The 18,857-nt window shown below is 33.8% G+C and overlaps 4 protein-coding genes across 6 annotated transcripts; 2 read left to right on the forward strand and 2 right to left on the reverse strand.

The window, feature by feature from the left end:
- Positions 1-574: 574 nt before the first annotated feature.
- LOC102617818 (purple acid phosphatase 8-like) lies at positions 575-3,555 on the forward strand. The gene is made up of 7 exons (XM_006469237.4): positions 575-878; positions 1,908-2,064; positions 2,202-2,309; positions 2,448-2,575; positions 2,693-2,821; positions 2,976-3,043; positions 3,152-3,555. The coding sequence occupies exons 1-7, from the start codon at positions 696-698 to the stop codon at positions 3,363-3,365; spliced, it is 987 nt and encodes a 328-aa protein (XP_006469300.1). The 5' UTR covers positions 575-695; the 3' UTR covers positions 3,366-3,555.
- Positions 3,556-4,962: 1,407 nt separating this feature from the next.
- LOC102618098 (purple acid phosphatase 8-like) lies at positions 4,963-8,169 on the forward strand. The gene is made up of 6 exons (XM_006469238.4): positions 4,963-5,352; positions 6,799-6,955; positions 7,103-7,210; positions 7,309-7,436; positions 7,550-7,678; positions 7,766-8,169. The coding sequence occupies exons 1-6, from the start codon at positions 5,164-5,166 to the stop codon at positions 8,039-8,041; spliced, it is 987 nt and encodes a 328-aa protein (XP_006469301.1). The 5' UTR covers positions 4,963-5,163; the 3' UTR covers positions 8,042-8,169.
- On the reverse strand, positions 8,071-11,609 carry LOC102618387 (uncharacterized). Of its 3 annotated transcripts, XM_006469239.4 has the most exons (9): positions 11,462-11,609; positions 11,280-11,352; positions 10,960-11,163; positions 10,768-10,843; positions 10,585-10,657; positions 10,382-10,477; positions 10,039-10,089; positions 9,126-9,494; positions 8,071-8,537 (listed from the first exon to the last, which is right to left on the reverse strand). In XM_006469239.4, exons 3-9 carry the CDS (start codon positions 11,159-11,161, stop codon positions 8,193-8,195), a joined length of 1,212 nt encoding a protein of 403 aa, XP_006469302.1. In that variant the 5' UTR covers positions 11,162-11,163; positions 11,280-11,352; positions 11,462-11,609; the 3' UTR covers positions 8,071-8,192. The 3 variants fall into 3 exon arrangements, with proteins under 3 accessions (XP_006469302.1, XP_024950292.1, XP_015382834.1); XM_025094524.2 differs by having other exon boundaries at positions 11,280-11,545; XM_015527348.3 differs by lacking the exon at positions 10,382-10,477 and having other exon boundaries at positions 11,280-11,545.
- Positions 11,610-11,696: 87 nt separating this feature from the next.
- On the reverse strand, positions 11,697-16,782 carry LOC102618872 (RNA demethylase ALKBH10B). The gene is made up of 8 exons (XM_006469241.3): positions 16,075-16,782; positions 15,733-15,858; positions 15,363-15,460; positions 15,157-15,274; positions 13,839-13,958; positions 13,614-13,726; positions 13,377-13,531; positions 11,697-12,761 (listed from the first exon to the last, which is right to left on the reverse strand). The coding sequence occupies exons 1-8, from the start codon at positions 16,490-16,492 to the stop codon at positions 12,026-12,028; spliced, it is 1,884 nt and encodes a 627-aa protein (XP_006469304.1). The 5' UTR covers positions 16,493-16,782; the 3' UTR covers positions 11,697-12,025.
- Between the last annotated feature and the right edge of the window lie 2,075 nt (positions 16,783-18,857).

Consider the following 18,857-nt stretch of genomic DNA (forward strand, 5'->3'; position numbering starts at 1 on the left):
TCAAGATATTGGATTCTTACTCGGAACCACTTTAGTTAATTAACTTTTCCAAACGGTTTAATATGTTAGTGTCATTTTCATAATTTAAAGTGTGTATATTTAAATATAACATCAACAATAATGTCTGAAATAGTGCATGTCCCCAGCTCAACTTTACTTCATCACGCACATATAATATATTTTCAAGAAAAAAGCAAATCATGCACATTATCCAGAACAACAATAATGCAAATTTGTCTGCAGAACCCAAGAACACGCAGAAAATCCATAGATCGATAATTAATGTTCGGTTGCTAGGTCACTCAAATGGAGTATGGGTTCCTAGCCAATGAATAATGAGCAAATTAAAAATGAATAAAAATGGATATCGTTATCCCAAAAATAATATAATTTGATAAAGAATATGCGTGGCAATATTTTGTGGATGCCCCGCATAGACCATTTTGGTAACGTTTTCGGTACACGTCACTGTAAAAGTAATTCACACCGTGCCAAGTTGTGTGCATTAATTAAATTGTATTTTATATGATATTAATTATCTCAAACTGGTGACATGGTCTATATAAACCTTAGTCTTTGCCTTCCAAGTCCCACGCGTGCATAAACTCATTAACCAAAGCTAGCTTCTCTGGTAGCTACTTTTTCCTCAACTTCTCCCTCGCTTTCATTTCGTGGCTGGTCTGAGGAACAGAGCCATGAGCCTAACACTTATTATTACGTTCATTGCTCTTCTAGGCAGCTTGTACGTTTTTTGCCCCTCATCAGCTGAGCTTCCATGGTTCGAACACCCGGCCAAACCCGACGGGTCTCTGAGCTTTCTGGTCGTCGGAGATTGGGGAAGAAGAGGGGCCTACAACCAAACTAAAGTTGCCCACCAGGTTATATTATATTATTATTCAATCTTCCTCCTTAATTGATTATATCACTTAATAGTTAATTTTCTTGATCATATCGAATATACACGTATCATGATGATATTAAAACATACTTAACTTGAACATGTTAATCAAATGATGTAAAATTTTCACACGGCATGCATTAATATTCTAGGAATTTCGAGTATTATAACGAGAGAAAGACGTTGACAAATGTAGGAAGAGAATTACCAACAAGTGAAAGCGTGACACCTACCCCGGGTGTCAATTTCAGAACCCTTTATTATATTCGTTTCTCCTTTTCTTTTGGCTTTACAAAGAGAGGATAATTCCATTTCAGATTCCATATCCTTTCTCTTCTCCCTGCTGCATGACATGCTGCATCGAGGCCAATTAGAAGTGGGGCAATAGGAAAAATGACAAGCGTCTTAATCTAATTGGCTGTTTGACAATTAATTTATGCTTTTTTAGTACGGTTCACAGGATTTACCAATTACAACGGCACCAAAATAAATATTTATGGCAGTTCGCCCATAAGAATTTTTGTTTGACTTCAAGAATCAACTCTGAAACAACACCATGAGGTTGGTTTGTTTTTTTTTTTTTTTAAATCGAATTATTTGTTGTTGAAATCTTAAAACGCATTGTAATTATCAAGTTTCTGTGCGCTTGATTTCCCTCAAATGCAATTGAGTTAATTAATTGTGGGCCTAACAGAAAACGATGCAAGAAATTTCCTAGAAAGTAGACATCCCAAATAATGTCCCCTTCAACTTAATGACACCACTCATGTTCCACATGTAAACACATAAACAAAAAAAATTCAAATTACAAGGATTTCATTTTTTTCAAGTTATTTTATTGAAAACGACAATTTTACGAGGACTGTGAGTTTCTTGTCCCCTGATGGGTAATGTCTAGATGTACGAAGTGATAACATTCCACCTAATTGTGAGGTTATAATTAATATATATATAGATAATTAAATTGAATTTTATTTATTTATTTATTATTTGGTTGGTTGAAATATAGATGGGAATAGTGGGAGAGAAGCTGAAGATTGATTTCATAATATCAACCGGAGATAATTTTTATGATGATGGACTGACCGGTGTGGACGATGCCGCATTCTTTGAATCATTTGTCAATATCTACACTGCTCCAAGCTTGGCAAAACAATGGTATAATGGTAATATTCAAACACCACTCCGTTCAATTCAATTCAATTCAATTCATATAAATTATGTTATTATGCACATATTTTTATTGGTTTAATTGCAAAGTATGTAATTAACAGATATTTAATTAATTAATTTTCTTTTGCAGTTCTGGGCAATCATGATTATAGAGGCGACGTTGAGGCACAATTGAGTCCCGTACTTAGAGACATAGACAGCCGATGGCTTTGCTTGAGGTCTTTCATCGTTAACGCCGGTAATTGTTTATGCATCTTTTATTTTCTTTTCGATTTCTAATTAATAGTAGTATTGGGCTATTTATGAATATTTAATTAATTAATTGTGATTTTAATTTGTGATATAAACATATGTATTTTTTTTTTTTTTTGGGCAGAAATTGCGGAATTTATCTTCGTAGACACGACTCCTTTTGTTAATAAGTACTTCACAGATCCGGAAGACCATGTTTATGATTGGAGTGGCATTCAACCCAGAAAATCTTACCTTGCAAATCTCCTCAAGGTAAATTAATTTTGTTAAACCCAAAAAGATTAAATAAAATTATATCCTCTAGAATTTTCTGAATTGATTTAATTTATTATTATATTTACTAATCTTTATAAAGTTTTGGGAAAGCAGGATGTTGATTCAGCTTTGAAAGAATCAACAGCAAAATGGAAAATAGTAGTAGGTCACCACACAATCAAAAGTAGCGGCCATCATGGTAACACTCATGAGCTTAACTTGCAACTCCTCCCAATCCTTCAGGTAATCTATTACTTAATTATTTTTTAATATCCGTGTTTGCCGATAATATTAAACTAATTAAATTAATTAACAGCTGAAATTTTATTATTTCTTATTTCGTGGGGAGCAAACAAATTTTGTGAAAAAAGACATTTATCTTGTCTTGTGTCTCCAGGAAAACGAAGTTGATCTTTACATTAATGGGCATGACCATTGCCTGGAACGCATCAGTAGCACCGAGAGGTACGAAGTTTTTAAAATATATAAAAGCCCATTCACAAGTATAAAATTAATCAAATTAAGGATTGGCTCTAGTTGATCATTTTATTAAAATTATAATTAATTTTGCAGTGGAATTCAATTTTTGACAAGTGGAGGGGGCTCAAAGGCATGGAAAGGAGATATTGATTGGTGGAATCCAAAAGAAGATAAATTCTATTACGATGGACAAGGTTTTATGTCGGTTCAAATCACCCCAACCGAAGTTGATGTTGCTTTTTATGATATCTTTGGCAACGTTATCCACAAATGGAGCACTTCCAAACAGCTTTACTCTGCTCTCTAAGGTAGTCTTAATTATTTTATTTCTCATTGTAATGTTATGTATTTGTAACTTCTTTATGTATGAAAGAGACCAAGGTCTCTATCTTGTAGGCCCGACTGTTGATTTCCACCAAGTCTAGCTATTAATAACATTAAAACTTATTGGTACTGTAATTGACTATTTGGTTGGTTTTATAAAGTATTTACGACGATCTCCTTTGGTCTCTATATTCTGACTTAAATTATTATTTAATCTCTATATTTAAAAAAAAAAAACTCAAAACATCCTTATAGGTAAATATGTTATATTTTTAATCCTTATTTTTCTTTATTTTTATAATAATGCCTTGCAAAAATATTCTTGACATTTAATTAATTTATTTATAAAATTTTAATTAACAAATTAACCAATAAATAACATTATGAAGGAACTAATATTTTTTGTATCCATGCAACAATCTTGCTAATAATTTATTTATAAATAAACTAATATCTACTACTAACTTAAAGCAGTGTTCGATATCCTTGTAATAATTTTGTTAATAGCTATTTTATAAAAATTAGTTTATTAAATTAATCCTAAAAGTAAAATAATAACATAAAAAATTGTAGAAACTTTTATACTACTTCTAAGGTTAATGTGATAAATTAACATTTTTTTTCTTTTCATTAATATTCTCAAGAAGGAAAGAATATCAGTATAAGGGTATTATTACAAAAGAAATTAAAGTCAAGGGTAGGGTTGTAAAAGATTGTAATATATTTTATAACAGGAAGGCATTTTTTTTTTAAATATAAGAATTAAACTAACATTTAAGTTAAAATATAATAACTAAATGAGCATTTACCCTATTTACCACTAAAAATTTAATGCATGAAAATGCAACGACGATTGAATTTCATGATTCATAAATCCACTGACGTCCAGTAGTTGTTGGCTTGTTGATGGATAAAGAAGATATTTAATTGGAAAGGTATAAGCATAAAGATATTCCAAAAATATTCTCATTCGACATGTTGAAACGTCAGAAGAATATTCCACAGGATAATCGCCACAAAAGCTCTCCACTTCATTGTAGTACGTTGACAAATCGGAGATGAGTAATATAATAACCTGCAAAAAACACCATTCGGGAAAAACCAAAATATATATATATATATATATATATATATATTAATTGCATCAACCAGTTATTTCTACGATATTCCATCATTCTCAAATTATTAGACACATTCTCGAGTCTTATATAAAAATAAAATAAAAAATTTCAATTTGTTATTATAATTTTTTTTTCCAAAACAACGCCCAAAGAGCCTAAACTCTACACAAATTCATACTACCTATTTAACTAAATTAATTTATACATAATCATAGAATTTACTTTTTTTTAAAATTAATTTTTACATAGTTATAGAAATATCATTTCTGAATTGGCACTTCTTTTGAGTCACGCTACATAAGGGATCAAGTTGGTGGTTGCTTATTTTATACACATATTCCGATTCTTTTCTTTACTTAACCTATTTCTCCAATAGATGTACACCACGTCAAGCCTTCTACGATGGGTACAAATTAATTGCGTGAATTAATCAACCGTTTTAAAATGTACGTCGTTAGATAAAAAGCACCATGAAAAAGAAGCAAATTAATCAACAATTTAGGTGACCATAATCGCCATAGATCACGACTCTATATGTCGTGGTTGTCATGTATTAGAAAATTATCTGCACTTTTTCCGCTACAAAAGCTATATAAAATGAGGCATCGATAGGTTGATAATCAAAAAAGTCAAACAATTCTGGATCTTCAGCCAATTAACATGGGCATGCAAATTCCCTTCAAGAAACTTATGCTTCTTCATATAATCTTCATTGCCTGTCTACGGCTATCCGCCGCCGAGCTTCAACGCTTCGAGCACCGGCTAAAGCACGACGGCTCCCTCAGCTTTCTGGTCGTCGGAGATTGGGGAAGAAGAGGATCATACAACCAGTCTCTAGTCGCTTATCAGGTCCTAATTAAATCTGTCATTCTTAATTCAATGGACTTAATGTTGATTCATGCATGGAACATCTAAATATAATTTGAATGGCATACGTGCATATACAGAGAAATATTTTTTAACATGTTTCCATCGTTTTTAATTAATTTCTCTTGGTCGTGATGATTTTCAAGCTAAGATTCCACTTATATTTGTTAATATGAATACATAGCATTTTGTTTGTTCATTGTTTTATATATTCATTTGTCATTTTATCATTGAACTTATATTCTTATTATTTTCTTGGTTCAACCATCAAGAAAAACACACTGCTATATAATAAATTAATATAGTTAAATTAGACTTACATATGATGTAATAATAATAATAATAATAATAATTGTATTGATACTCTTTGTATCTTAAAATAGCCTTTAACTTTTACTTTATGTTCAGTTCAAAAAGATAATGAACGTGTCATGTGACATCTATGGTGGGTGTGTGGCTTTTTATATTGAAGAGTCACACAATTCACGTACAGTCGCTCTAAAAGCAGCGTCGATTTGTTTTCTTTAAATAGGCAACAAATTATAAACACAAATGTAATAAGTCAAGTCATTCAAAGCAGGTCGCTGTTGATTGCAAATTTTGTGCTATGAAGCTCATCAATTTGATGGCATAATTCCATATGGATGTGGAATATTTTTCAAGTTGTCAACATTTACATCAGCATCAATATTCACCACTTACCCAGAGCATATTCTCTTTTAGATACAGCATAATAATTTTAAACAATAATGCTTCATAAAATATAGGACATACAGTATTTATTAATAATATTAAAGCATGCTCATGTTAGTTTGTACAATAACTTTTATATATAGTATCACTCTATTTTGAGTTTCCATTTAAGAAGAAAAAAATCTCTTATAATGTGATATGTTATAACATTGTAATATATTTTGTATTATTTATGACCTTCTATTTCTTTGAAAAAATATAAAACACGTGTGATAATAATACGACACGCCAAGCCAGTTGACCTAAATAGAGATTCGACGAAGTTCATGCACACATACCCTACCTCCTCTAATAATAGAAACGTGGTTATTCAAACAACCATTAACTCTTTGGCATTAATTTCGATATTGATTGAAGTCGCAGATTGACACACAGCTCACTTGATTTATGTGTTTCTCATATTTTTTGGGTTCTTTCTTGTTTTCTATTGATTGAAAGTGCAATACGTCTCTTCGTGATAGCAATTTATCCAAATCAATCAATATTAGTTGATTTTAATAATTTTAGCAAACTAAATTTGACAGCAATAAAGAAAGCAATGGCTAATTAAATTCAATATGTCAAATATATACGAGCAAGATCGAGTTGAATAATATTTTTAGTTTCCTCCTATTCTCGAGATTTTATTCAATAAAGAACTATATAACATTTTAACTTTTTAATCATACTCTGTAGATGGGATTAATCGGAGAGAAACTGGAGATAGATTTTGTAATCTCAACTGGGGATAATTTTTATGAAGATGGGTTGACAGGAGAGGAGGATCCAGCGTTCTTAGACTCGTTCACCAGCATTTACACTGCTCCAAGCTTGCAAAAGCAGTGGTACAATGGTAACTGAGTTCCAATTCTAATCAAGTCATTTTTACTGATTTTTAGTTCAACGACCAAAATGACTTAGTACGTAGTTTTATGTTATTTCTCTCCATTATTGCAATTGTAAGTAAAAATAATTTTGTATTGTGTTTTGGCTTTGACAGTTCTGGGCAACCATGACTACAGAGGCGATGTCGAGGCACAGCTGAGCCCTGTGCTGACTAGAAAGGACAGCAGATGGCTTTGTTCGAGGTCATTTATCCTCGATGCAGGTATAATTGCTACTACTAATTTATCCTTTTTATGATTCTTCACTTGGTAATTATTCTGTGCTTATGACTGATAAATTTGTTTCATTTTAATTTTTCAGAAATTGCGGAATTTGTCTTTGTGGATACAACTCCATTTGTTGATGAGTACTTTGAAGACCCTGGAGACAGCACCTACGACTGGAGAGGAGTGTACCGGCGCAAAGAATACCTTTCAGATCTCTTAAAGGTAATCTTAATAATTTGCCTAAAAATCACATGGAAAATATTAAATAATAATAATAATAACTTTTGAGTTTAAATAATACAATGGGTGTGTTTTCAATTTTGCAAAATGCGTAGGATGTGGATGGTGCATTGAAGAATTCCAAAGCTAAATGGAAAATAGTAGTTGGTCACCATACAATTAAAAGTGCCGGACACCATGGTGTCACCAAAGAGCTCCTACTTCGGCTTCTCCCAATCCTTGAGGTGTAAAATTTAGCTACATCTATCAGAAAATGATGTTTTAAGATGCATGACTTAACTAAAGAAGATGATCTGTATTTTCATTTGCAGGAAAATAATGTAGATATGTACGTGAATGGACACGACCACTGCTTGCAGCATATAAGTAGCAACGGAATTGAATTTTTAACAAGTGGAGGAGGCTCTAAGGCTTGGAGAGGTGATAGAAATTGGTGGAGTCCTGAAGAATTGAAGCTCTACTATGATGGTCAAGGTTTTATGTCAGTTAAAATGACTCGATCTGAAGCTGTTGTTTTATTTTATGACGTTCATGGTAACATTCTGCACAAATGGAGCATCCCTAAGGAACCGCTCAAGGCTGCTTAGGAGTTCAGAATCGATAACTAGTGTTAGGAGACAGAAGAATGTGTAGCCATCATATAAAAAGCAATAGTGAAAATGAGAAACAATGCACCACTTGAAGTATATGTGAAATAAGATAAAAATTCAATTAACTTCTAAGCAGCTAACATGATACTCAAGTTCCTTCTAAAGATTCATCTAATGGACAGCTGAAAATTGATTGATGAGTTCTCCAGTGTGGTAAGCTGTTTAGTAATTGTTTATGTAACTTACGGATATAATCTTCCCACGCTGTAACTGCAGCAGAAAAATTGGCCCAGCTGAAGGACTGCTGCTCCTTCTCATTAATGATCACAGGACGGAACACAGTCTCTGCTAATTGATTATTCTTAACAAAAACAGATTTCAGGTTGCTAATATTCTCCTTTTGTGATTGTGATAAGTGCAACACCTTGCTAGCTTCTGTTTCAAATTTGGAAGTAGGGAACTCAGAGGCTTTCCAATGGAAAAACTGGACTACCTATTTAGCAACACAAAGTCAATTAGGTCAAAACTACCACATCATGTTTCTTACATGTACATTTCAGCAGGCATAATGCATATTTGCATTACAGAACCATGTGTTCTATGTTAAAGAGATTAAATATTTCCAAAGGAATCATGCAATAAAATATTGTGAAAGTCATTAGTCCTTCTACCACACCAGACACCACTGTGAAAGAAAGCACCTAAGACTTTCACCTACTGAGAAGGTGCAATTAATACATTCCCTAACATGTAAATTAAGAGAACTAGAGTTATTCAAATTTTCTTGGTTACATATATTCCTTTAATATTCTTAAAACACAGAGAGCAGTAATGGTAAAGCAACACCATGCAGCTCCCAATTTGAAGTATTTAGTCATTAAATCGATATCTGTAAGACACGGAAAAGAGGACCAAAATGGGGACAGACAGAAAAATCATAGCTTTTAAATTTTTTAACATGAAGACTGGATAAAGCATACCGATTCCATTATAGTGCTTCAAATCTATTTACGTAAAGGCAAATCCAATCTTCTGAATGCCAACAATAAAACATGTTTTCAAGGGAAAACAGTTGAAATACCTGAAGTGCATGCAAAATATTGGCAAATGGTTGGTGGAACAAGTTATCTCCCCTAGCTAATTGCAATGGCTCCAACAGTAGCTCTGAGCAATCCAAGGCGCTGCTTGTGTTTTGAGAATAATAAATATCATAACCAAGGACATCCATTCTTGCCCAGCATATATTACATCCCAACTCATCAGGAGAAGCCTGATTGGGACTAAACCAGTACATATTACTTGATGCTGGTAATGGTAGGCACAACTGCGGCACCTTATCTGACCTATGGAGAAGTTTTTGTGAGAGAATGGAAATAAGTTTAGCATCCTCATCATGGGAACTATCACGACTGAACCATAAAGTAAGAGTAAGTCTCTCCCCATGAGTTACCTGGAAATGGATGTATAGCATGAGATTCAATTGATAGTCTGTTAAAGATAAAAAGTATAACTCGCTCTGGTTTTGCCAAATAGAAGGAAAAAAAAAGTTTTGATTTTTTTAGTTTATTATTATCATTATTATTTTTTTGGCTCAGAAACAAAATAAGTATAAAAAATACCCAGTTATGATTTAACCATAAAGAAGATTATTGTCCGAGTTATAATCCAGAGTAATGTGCTAATTAATTACACAAAGTTTCTTTATGAATGAATGCTCTCCTAATAGGTGTCATTGCATAAATTAAACAATGTTCTCCTAATAGGTGTCATTGCATAAATTAAACATCCCTATTATCAATCTCTCCCTAGTTCAAACAGTAATCAATCTGCAGAACCCACAATGAAATCTGAGAGAATAGAGAGAGGGGGGGAGAAAGAGAGAGAGAGAGAGATGGATGCGTTCTCTAACTGCACGACAATCTTTTAACCAAAAAGAATGGAATACAGTACACCAAGAGAGTAAAAGACTACAGAGGAGAATAGAAAGCATTAACCTCATCAACCGAATGAACATTGCGGCTGTCAGCTGTGTACATCGCAACATCCTGGAATACAATAATTCAATGAGCATGAAATCTTGCATCACTAAAACTTATATGACAACCTACAACTAGCCTCAAGTGCTCAATTGAATATAAGTTTGAGAGACTACCACAGCAATCAGTAAAACTCTACATAGTGGAAATACGTATCCTTGTAACTTGTCATACTGATGCTCGGTTTTTAAGAATTCTCATATTAGCATACCCACACCGTTTTATATCTTTATATTGAAATCTATTTACTGAAGGAAAAAAAAAAAAAAATTATAAGAAGCATTGTGATGGCAGCACTTACTCCAGCCGAGGGAGCAAAATTTTTTGTTTCCCCATCCTGGAACCTAAAAAGCCCTCCTTGAAAATCCTTCCCATAACTATTCAAATAACAGACTGCCTTTTTTATTTTAGAACAACAGAAACTCGAAAATTGTGAGGAGAAGTGAGCACAACAAAGGGAAGAGATATAACTAACTAGCTAAACAGAGTAACAAACAGACAGACCGTAAAGTGGCGTTGTTTGAGATAGGGGCGGTTGTCATCGCAGTGCCATCCAATACTTGCTCCTCTTGCCCAGCTGCTATTTACTAATTAGTAATTGATGATAATGCATTATTATATATATTTTATCTATTTATTTATATACTCTAATCTAATCTAATATCATTAAAAAAAAAATGAATGAACCTGATTAAGCCGGTGAATTCAATAACGAGCTCAAACTCGCAACCGAAAAATTCCTCGACCTTTTCTTTCAATCGCTCTGCCATTGAAAGATTAATAAATAACATAAAGGCAGATGCAAAATATGATTTTGTTTTTGTGTTTTGCTTTAGAGGAAGAAGAAGGAAAAGAGAGGTGAGTCAGAGTCAGTCTGACCTCGGATGGGAACAAAGGGGACGATGAAGTGAGAAGAATTAGTGGCGATCAGGTGAGAGAGTGTTGTCGAGAATACGTTGGGCCTGTACCCGACTGTGCTGCAGCTCTTGTGTATCAATTCTAATTCCTCGCATTCCTCCTTGCTCAGCATATTCCTCACTATTACTCTCCTTCGCTCACTCTCCGTCTCCGCCGTCGCCATTGCTAATTAATTCATTAACATTAATTGATTAATAGCCTACAATGAGAGAGAGAGAGGCGCACACACTCGTATTTATCTATTAAGTAAAGTGTAGATGATAAAGAAATTGAAATTCTACCTGGGCCTCACTCAAAATTCAATGAAGAAGCCCAAATCCGTTTCTCCCATCTCCTCCCATCATCACCCAGTTCCTTTCAATAGAATTCTTTTTCATTTCCTTTTTTTTTTTTAATCGAGTTCTTTCAAAAAATTGAATTTGTAATAAAATCGGACTGAAGGAAGTTGACAACTATCACTTACGAAGGGAAAAAAACAAATCTAGAGCTTTGTATGTAACCAGAAACTTGGATTGCACATTCGTGGTTGTATCTGCTGTATGGCCGTTGTTCTGTAGATAGTATTATTTTTATACAATATGGACGCGGCCGAAAGAACACACCAACCCAAGATCAGCATACCCGGCCAGCAGAAAGTGAATTACTTAATAAACAAAAAATCAGTCCTTCGCCAACAAAACTTTTATCTGGGAGAAAAATGAGCAACAACTAAATTAAGAATGAGTTTTCCACCAAGTGTAAGAAAGAGTTCACGTGTGTATATGTATTATATGTATAATACGTGACAGCCACAAAGATAAAAGGAACAATGGATTTTGCAAAAAGAACCGACTAGTTACTCCTCCCATCTTTGTCCCATGAGCCATGATTGATGACAGTAGTGGTAGAATATGTAAATGTCAAAAGTCCTGAATTTTCAGCCGCTTTTTACATTTGCTTCAAACTCATTTGCAATCTTCAGCCTATCCTTTTCCTCTCCCCTCAACCAATTTAACAGTCCGCTCCCTCTTCCCTTCTTTAAACTGCACTAGCTATCCTTGCCTGCTACACTAGTATCTTCGACACTTTGATGTTGGTTTTCTTCTTTCATCACTGCTTTAACACTACCAGTTCCGTCCACACTACCATTGCAGCCTTGCCCTTGTGTTTCCCCAACCAATTTCTCTTTTGGAGCATTTGTCTCATGATTAGATTTCCCTGAACCATTTTCTTTCTCTGCTTGGGAACCCATTTCTGGGATTAAGTGCTCAGTTGCAGCACTTGATACTTGTCGAGGAGATGATGAACCACCAGAACCTGGTGGAGGAAGGAAAACCCCGGTTCCAGGGACAGGAAGGCGAGGTGGAGGAGGAGGAGTATGCCTTGGTGGTGCTGCAGTCCATCCTGTTGAACCAGGTGGGATGGGAACCGGTGCAGGAAAAGGCATTGCCGGGGTAACTGGTGGGCTAACAAAAATGGGCGGAACACCATTCGTTGGTGGAATTTGTGCCCTAATTGCTGGAGCTGGCAGTACGCCAGTTGTTGGAATTGGTGCAAAATGCTTGGGGCCAGTAGGATGGCGTATATGATTCGGAGGTCTACCAGGTGGCAGACCCCAGTGGGGTGATGGGGCTATTCCAGGTGAAGCAAGACGCTGGCCATCAGTAGGTGTCAGTTTCTTTGGTTGAGACTTAGTAAAGGTAACAAGAATTCGTTGTTTTCGAATGGAAGAAATTGCATGCTTAGCAATATCTGCAGATTTTCCTTGCATCACAAGCAGAGATCTGTGTTCTCACAAAATTGAGAGAATACCACAAATGTCAAACCTTAAAGGGGAATCTCAAAAAATAAAAAATAAATCTAACAGATCAGAAAATAAATTCTAATGTGTTGCTTATAGCGCGCACTGCATTCGTTCATATTAAGGACAATTTTAAAGCACCTAGAGGAGCTCGGTATTGTGATGAAGAAGGATAATGATAAAGCCGGTATAGATACCGTCTGAGGAGGTCCCGATTAGGAAAAACCTCCTTTCAGTATATCTGATTATTTGTTAGTACATTGGCTGATTATTTCAAGTTTTTCAGACAGCAGAATAAAGCAGTCGTATTTTTGGGCCATGAGTTAGTAACATCACTGAAAAATGGTTTCCAGAAGGCCACTGTATAAGATATGGCACCTCAGACCAGTTCATTGGGACTATCAGTCTATCAGCTTCTGTTATGACTATGACTAAATACTTGACAATTAACCTACTTCCAGATATTTGCCAAGTTTGACGCACGCCACAAAAAGATCAAAAACTAGGGTGGCATTTTCTAGAGAATGAATATTGATGCCAATATTTACAAACAGCAACAAGCAGAGAAACTCAGAGAGAAAGGGAAGTTAACAAATACCCGGGAGCAACAGAAAGCCTGAGAGTGCCTCTATAATCACCAGGATGGTCTATTCCGATCATTCTGCCAAATGTCATGTCGCACTCAGTCAGGAACAGGATACAAACAGGCCTTCCAAACCAAGATGGTGAAATGTGAGGCTGTGAGTGATCACCCTGCAGAATCATCACAAACTTAGCTTCTCTCACTTTTTACATTTATCTTAAATCATTAAGCACAATATCAAAATTACAAAACCTCATTAAAGACATCAACGATGCAAGAGTCCGGCTTCACTGTCATGATTTGCAAGCCAACTAACCGGTCAATAACATCTTGAAGCAAGGAAGGTATGGGTTCTATTCTCCGGTCTAAAAAGTTGATTTATAAGTGCAAAACAAGGTTAGCAATTCTTCGTTATTCAGAAACGAAAAAGGAACATAAACAAAGTACTTTTTGAATTAATCCAGAACTGGAACTTGCCTCTCGAGGTCCCTGCTGCAATTTCATCTTCAGGAGGGCCATCTACAATAGGGAGGCCCAGTTGAATCACCTCTCTTCCATGTCCCCTTATGGGCCTCTTTGAGACCACATATGCCGGACCTGTTTCTTGTTGAACAAAAATTAGGCAATTATTAACATTCAAGTACTACATACTTTTACAATTTGACACACATTACAAGGCTTCAGAGAAAGCTGTTCATAATATTGTGTAAAAATAGATGAAATCATAGAAACTAACACACACAAGCATCAGCTCAACTGCAGGCTGCTTGTCACTCACATGAGCACATCTTGAACTTTGCAACAGTTTATGATCAATGCTAAAGTTTTAATATTAAAAATAACTGTAGGAGCAACAATTGTAGCACTTTCAAGATTTAGCTCTGGATTTTGCGGGCGCACACTGCATACACGACAAACAGCTTTAGGATTCTGCAAAAGTGACAAATTACTGACATATATTAAACGGTATTTCCAACACTAGCACAATGATGGCCATACCATTGAATTTCAACCCTAGATTTCTCCCCAGTAAAATTATTAGGAAAACTCTTAATAACAAACTGTCAGTAGACTGTAGTAAATACACCTAAATTGACTTCCCTTCTCTTGATACTAAGAAGAAACTTGCAAACCTAAGGCGCAGGCAGCAAAGGTGTTGAAACAGAATCCCAGAACGTTTCATGAGTAAATACTACAGATATATAGCACTTAAACATGGAAGGACATGCTCCATCAGAGTGGACACTCTAAGCTTAAGCAAAATAGATTGGCTCACATGGTTTGTACACCTATGATACTGATTAAAGCCCAAAATGGTAATCAAAAGAGACTAAAAATCAAGCTAAAAGCCTTATGAAAAAGTATTTTCTTTGTTGTGCTGCCCAAAGATGGACATATCCTTATACATCAGAAGAATCATTTGACCATGGTAACCCATTATTCAAAGGAAGCAACATTCATCTTTAATAAGAAACAAATAACTTTGTTAATAAGAATAAAGTAGAAGAACAGTGAATTTCCTATTCAGTGTCTCAACAATTATCATTTAGGGTAACATTGTATATATATACTCTGAAAACCCTAATAATCACTCCAGGGCCAGGCATTGGGGGTTAAAATCCAATAACAGAAAACAGACAAAAGTTATCTAATATAAGGTGCACTAAATGTTTCCAAGTAAAAAAAGAACTTTTTGAGGATCATATACAGTTCTGGGAAAGTGCAAAGACCTCTAGAGAGAAAGGGATACTCGGATTTGTAAAAGAAAAAAAATTGAAAAAAGCAGTGAACTTGCCTTGAATTTGTCCTCTTTTCCCTGCAGTTCTCAAATCATTAACCAATGAAACCAGTTTTGAAACTTCTGAATTACCACTTACTTCTTCATACAATTTCAGTCCGTCGACCACGTTTACCTTGAGATGAAAACATGCAGATGTTAAAAGGGGAAGAAGCAAGAGAAACAATAACATTATATACAATACATGAATCAATTTGCATTACCATCTTGCCATCCACCATCTCTGTACCAACAAAAGATTTTGCAGCCATAGATTGATTCTGCTTCTCGTTCTGACTTTGGACGGATTGTGAATCATTCTCTAGGGGAACCATAAATACAGAATCCAAGTAAGTACAAAAATAACACAAGTTAAACATCAAACCGTTGTGCCCAACAACAGTCAATTTTCACATTGTACAAGTACACAAACTAGCAGCTGTTTAGTGCCCAATCATGGAAGATAATTGTCCAATTTATCATTTAGATCCAAACAAAATGGCAATTAAACTTTAAACGCAAATTGTAAAGAACCATCTAACAAGCAGAATCACCCCACCCCCCAACTCCCAAGCCAAAAAGAAAAGGGCATACCTTTAAGGCCTGGTGTGCATCCATCATCCAATGCCTCAGCTTTAGGTTCGGCATCACCAACCTGGGTGATTTCTGAATTTCCTAAACTCTTTGCGCTTCCATCATCATGAGCTTTCATAACAACATCTGCTCCAATACACACACAATGAAATAACAATATGTCCTCCAAAAATGTGTCCAATACTTGCTATATGTACATAAATATTAATTGATGTACTTTCCATATGTGCCCACAAGCTAAATAACCACCAACCAGAACAAAATCCAGTTTTCTAATTAGAGAAAACGTACCAATACATATATGGCAACAAAAGAGGAAAAAAAATAAAAGAAAAAAGTTACCTTTTTTATCATCGAAAGCTGACGAATTGGAATCAAAGGCATGATTGTTGTTATTATTATTATTATGAAAATCCTTCTTAACAAAAGCAGATCTCTTAGTTCTATTAAGATGATGCTGTTGCTGATGATGATGATGATGATCAAAAGACCTCTGCTGTTTCCTCCAAGCGACTTGTTGCAAAGCCAACATTACCTCACTAACAGAAAAGTACTGCTGCAAATGAAGCACCGAGTTCCAATTGCACCTCCTTTGCTGAATGCAGTTAATGGCGAAATCGTACTCCCCTGGCTCGCCAATCACCCGCAGGTGATGACACAGCGTGTCGATGATCGCATTCGCCGCCGCAAACTCGCCCCGTAACCACATCACAAACGGGTCGTCCGCCGGCAACTGCTGCATTTTCTCAGGCATTGCCATTTTTTTAAAACTAATAATTAAGCACGCACATACAAACAAAAAAAGAAAAAATTCTAACTTTGTTTTTTCCGATTAGTTCGACGTCAATATTATCATAACAATGTGCAGTGTAGAGATAGATCTGTGTTTAATTAAAAAGAAAAAACGAAATTGGAAGTGGAATTGAGGAGATCTGAGATCTTAGAGAGATCTAGGGTTTGGCTTATTGAACACGCATCACGTAATGTGCCGTAGCACTGATGAGTTCGCTTGTGAGTCTTAAATGGTGGCTGCGCCTACAATTTCCAATAACTCGTTTTGTTGCGAGCTTAATTGAGTTTAGTGTGTACCGGACCACAACGAAATATTCTGTAAATTGTAAGGGTATTTTCGGGATATAAATTTAATATCGTCCAGTTTCCTCGTGTTTACACTCGCTTCCCGTTTAGTTTCGGGTTAGTCACTTTTGCTGAGGAGTTCATGCATGTGAGCTAATCCTATCATTTTCGAAGTTTCTTTTTTCTTTTTAAGTAATTTTTAAAAAAAACTTAATAACTGTTTATCAGGAGTCTAAATCATCTAGTACTCTGATTCATTGTGTGATCAATATGCAATAGCATAATGGTATCTTACGTGTGAGTCTTTTAAGATTCTTAAACCAATATTCATTTGTTAATAATATATTTTAAGTGATTTTATGGATATTTAGTTGGAATACTTAGGTCGCGTTTGTTTTTTAATTGACATGTCACTAATAAAAACTCATTATTTAAATTAAGAATGATAAAACTTCATAATTATCTATCAATTGAACCAATAAGATAATGACACATTATTTGCCACATCAGTTAAGATACAAACTAAGTGAATATAACGTTACTGATATTTGTTAAGAGTCCATTTGGAGTTACTTTTCGGGGACATGAAAATGATTTTGAAAAAATTAAAAGATAATTTTAGTGTTTGGTAAAGTTTTTTAAAAAATTATTTTTGATAAAATCACTCAATGCATATTTTGAAAACTGGGGAAGAATAATAACTTTTGAAAATCTAATTTTGAAAATCACTTTTATAATTAATACAATTCCATATAAAAATTTTAAATTATCCTTATTAATTAATGAAATAAAATTGTTAACTTTATAGAGATTATTATTATTATTATTATTATTATTATTATTATTATTATTATTATAACCAAATAATGGGATAACAAAATAAAAAATAAAATTAATAGTTTATTAAATATTTATTTTTTATCAATTATTATATATGCACAATAAAAAAAGCATTTCATATACATGTTTACAAATATGTAAATAAATTTTATTCAATATTATGCCCAATTCAATTCTTTGTATTCTTACATCAATAAATTTAATTATAAGATTTACTAAATATATAAGAGGACTTTTTAAAACTTATAGTACCTTTAAAAATAAATTTTACCAAACATTTGATTGATTCTCTTCACAGCTGATTATTTGTATAACACAACTAACAACAATTATTTTAAAAATTACAGTATTATCAAATTGGACCTAAGTTGATTAATTAAGATTGCAGAAAAACTTACATGTAGTAAGCACGTAAGTCATCCATATGTCCATCCTTATCATTGATATACAGCTAAACTTATTTTCAAAATAGTTAATCATAAGATAGAGAGAAAATTAAACTTTGGGTATATGGGCCAAAGAATTTACTACAAAAAAAAAATATCAAAATCTTCTAATTTTAGTAAGTATTTATTAACATAATGAACCAAAAAAAAAAAATTCAAAAGCGCAAGCAAGGAAAATAGTTGTTTTTATTTTTATGTATAAATGTATAAACTATTGTTTATAGAGGTTAGACTCCAATCAGTTACAATGAAAAATTAAGAAAAAAAAGGATACAAGCAACATTCATCGTAATCAATTATCAAAATCCAAAAATAATTCAAACTATCAATTGAAAAATAAATAAAGAAGCTAAAAAATAAATAAGTGGAAATTGGGAATTGAGAATTTTTAACAGGGTTTAGAAAGAGAGAACCACCAAATTAAAAATTTGGAGAGATGACAAGCGTTAAACATGATCCACTATTGATGTTAACTTATTTTAAGGATATATGTAACTTGGTATTTTAGTAATACAAATAATTTAGGAAGATTTTTCTTTAACTATCTTATTTAACCTAATATATATAAAATAAAAAGAAATTTGATCTTTATTACAGGGACGTGGCCTGTCTCTTTATAAGAAATGTGGTTAGTTTCTATAAGAAATGTGATTGTTTCAAATCTTCCTATACTTCTTTTGTTAAAATGTCTATTATCGTTTATGTTTAACACTAGGATCAAATTAGATTAGCCTGGATGTATATTAAGTTGATAGAAATAAA

This window comes from Citrus sinensis, chromosome 2 (genome assembly GCF_022201045.2).
Source record: "Citrus sinensis cultivar Valencia sweet orange chromosome 2, DVS_A1.0, whole genome shotgun sequence".
Lineage (NCBI taxonomy): Eukaryota > Viridiplantae > Streptophyta > Magnoliopsida > Sapindales > Rutaceae > Citrus > Citrus sinensis.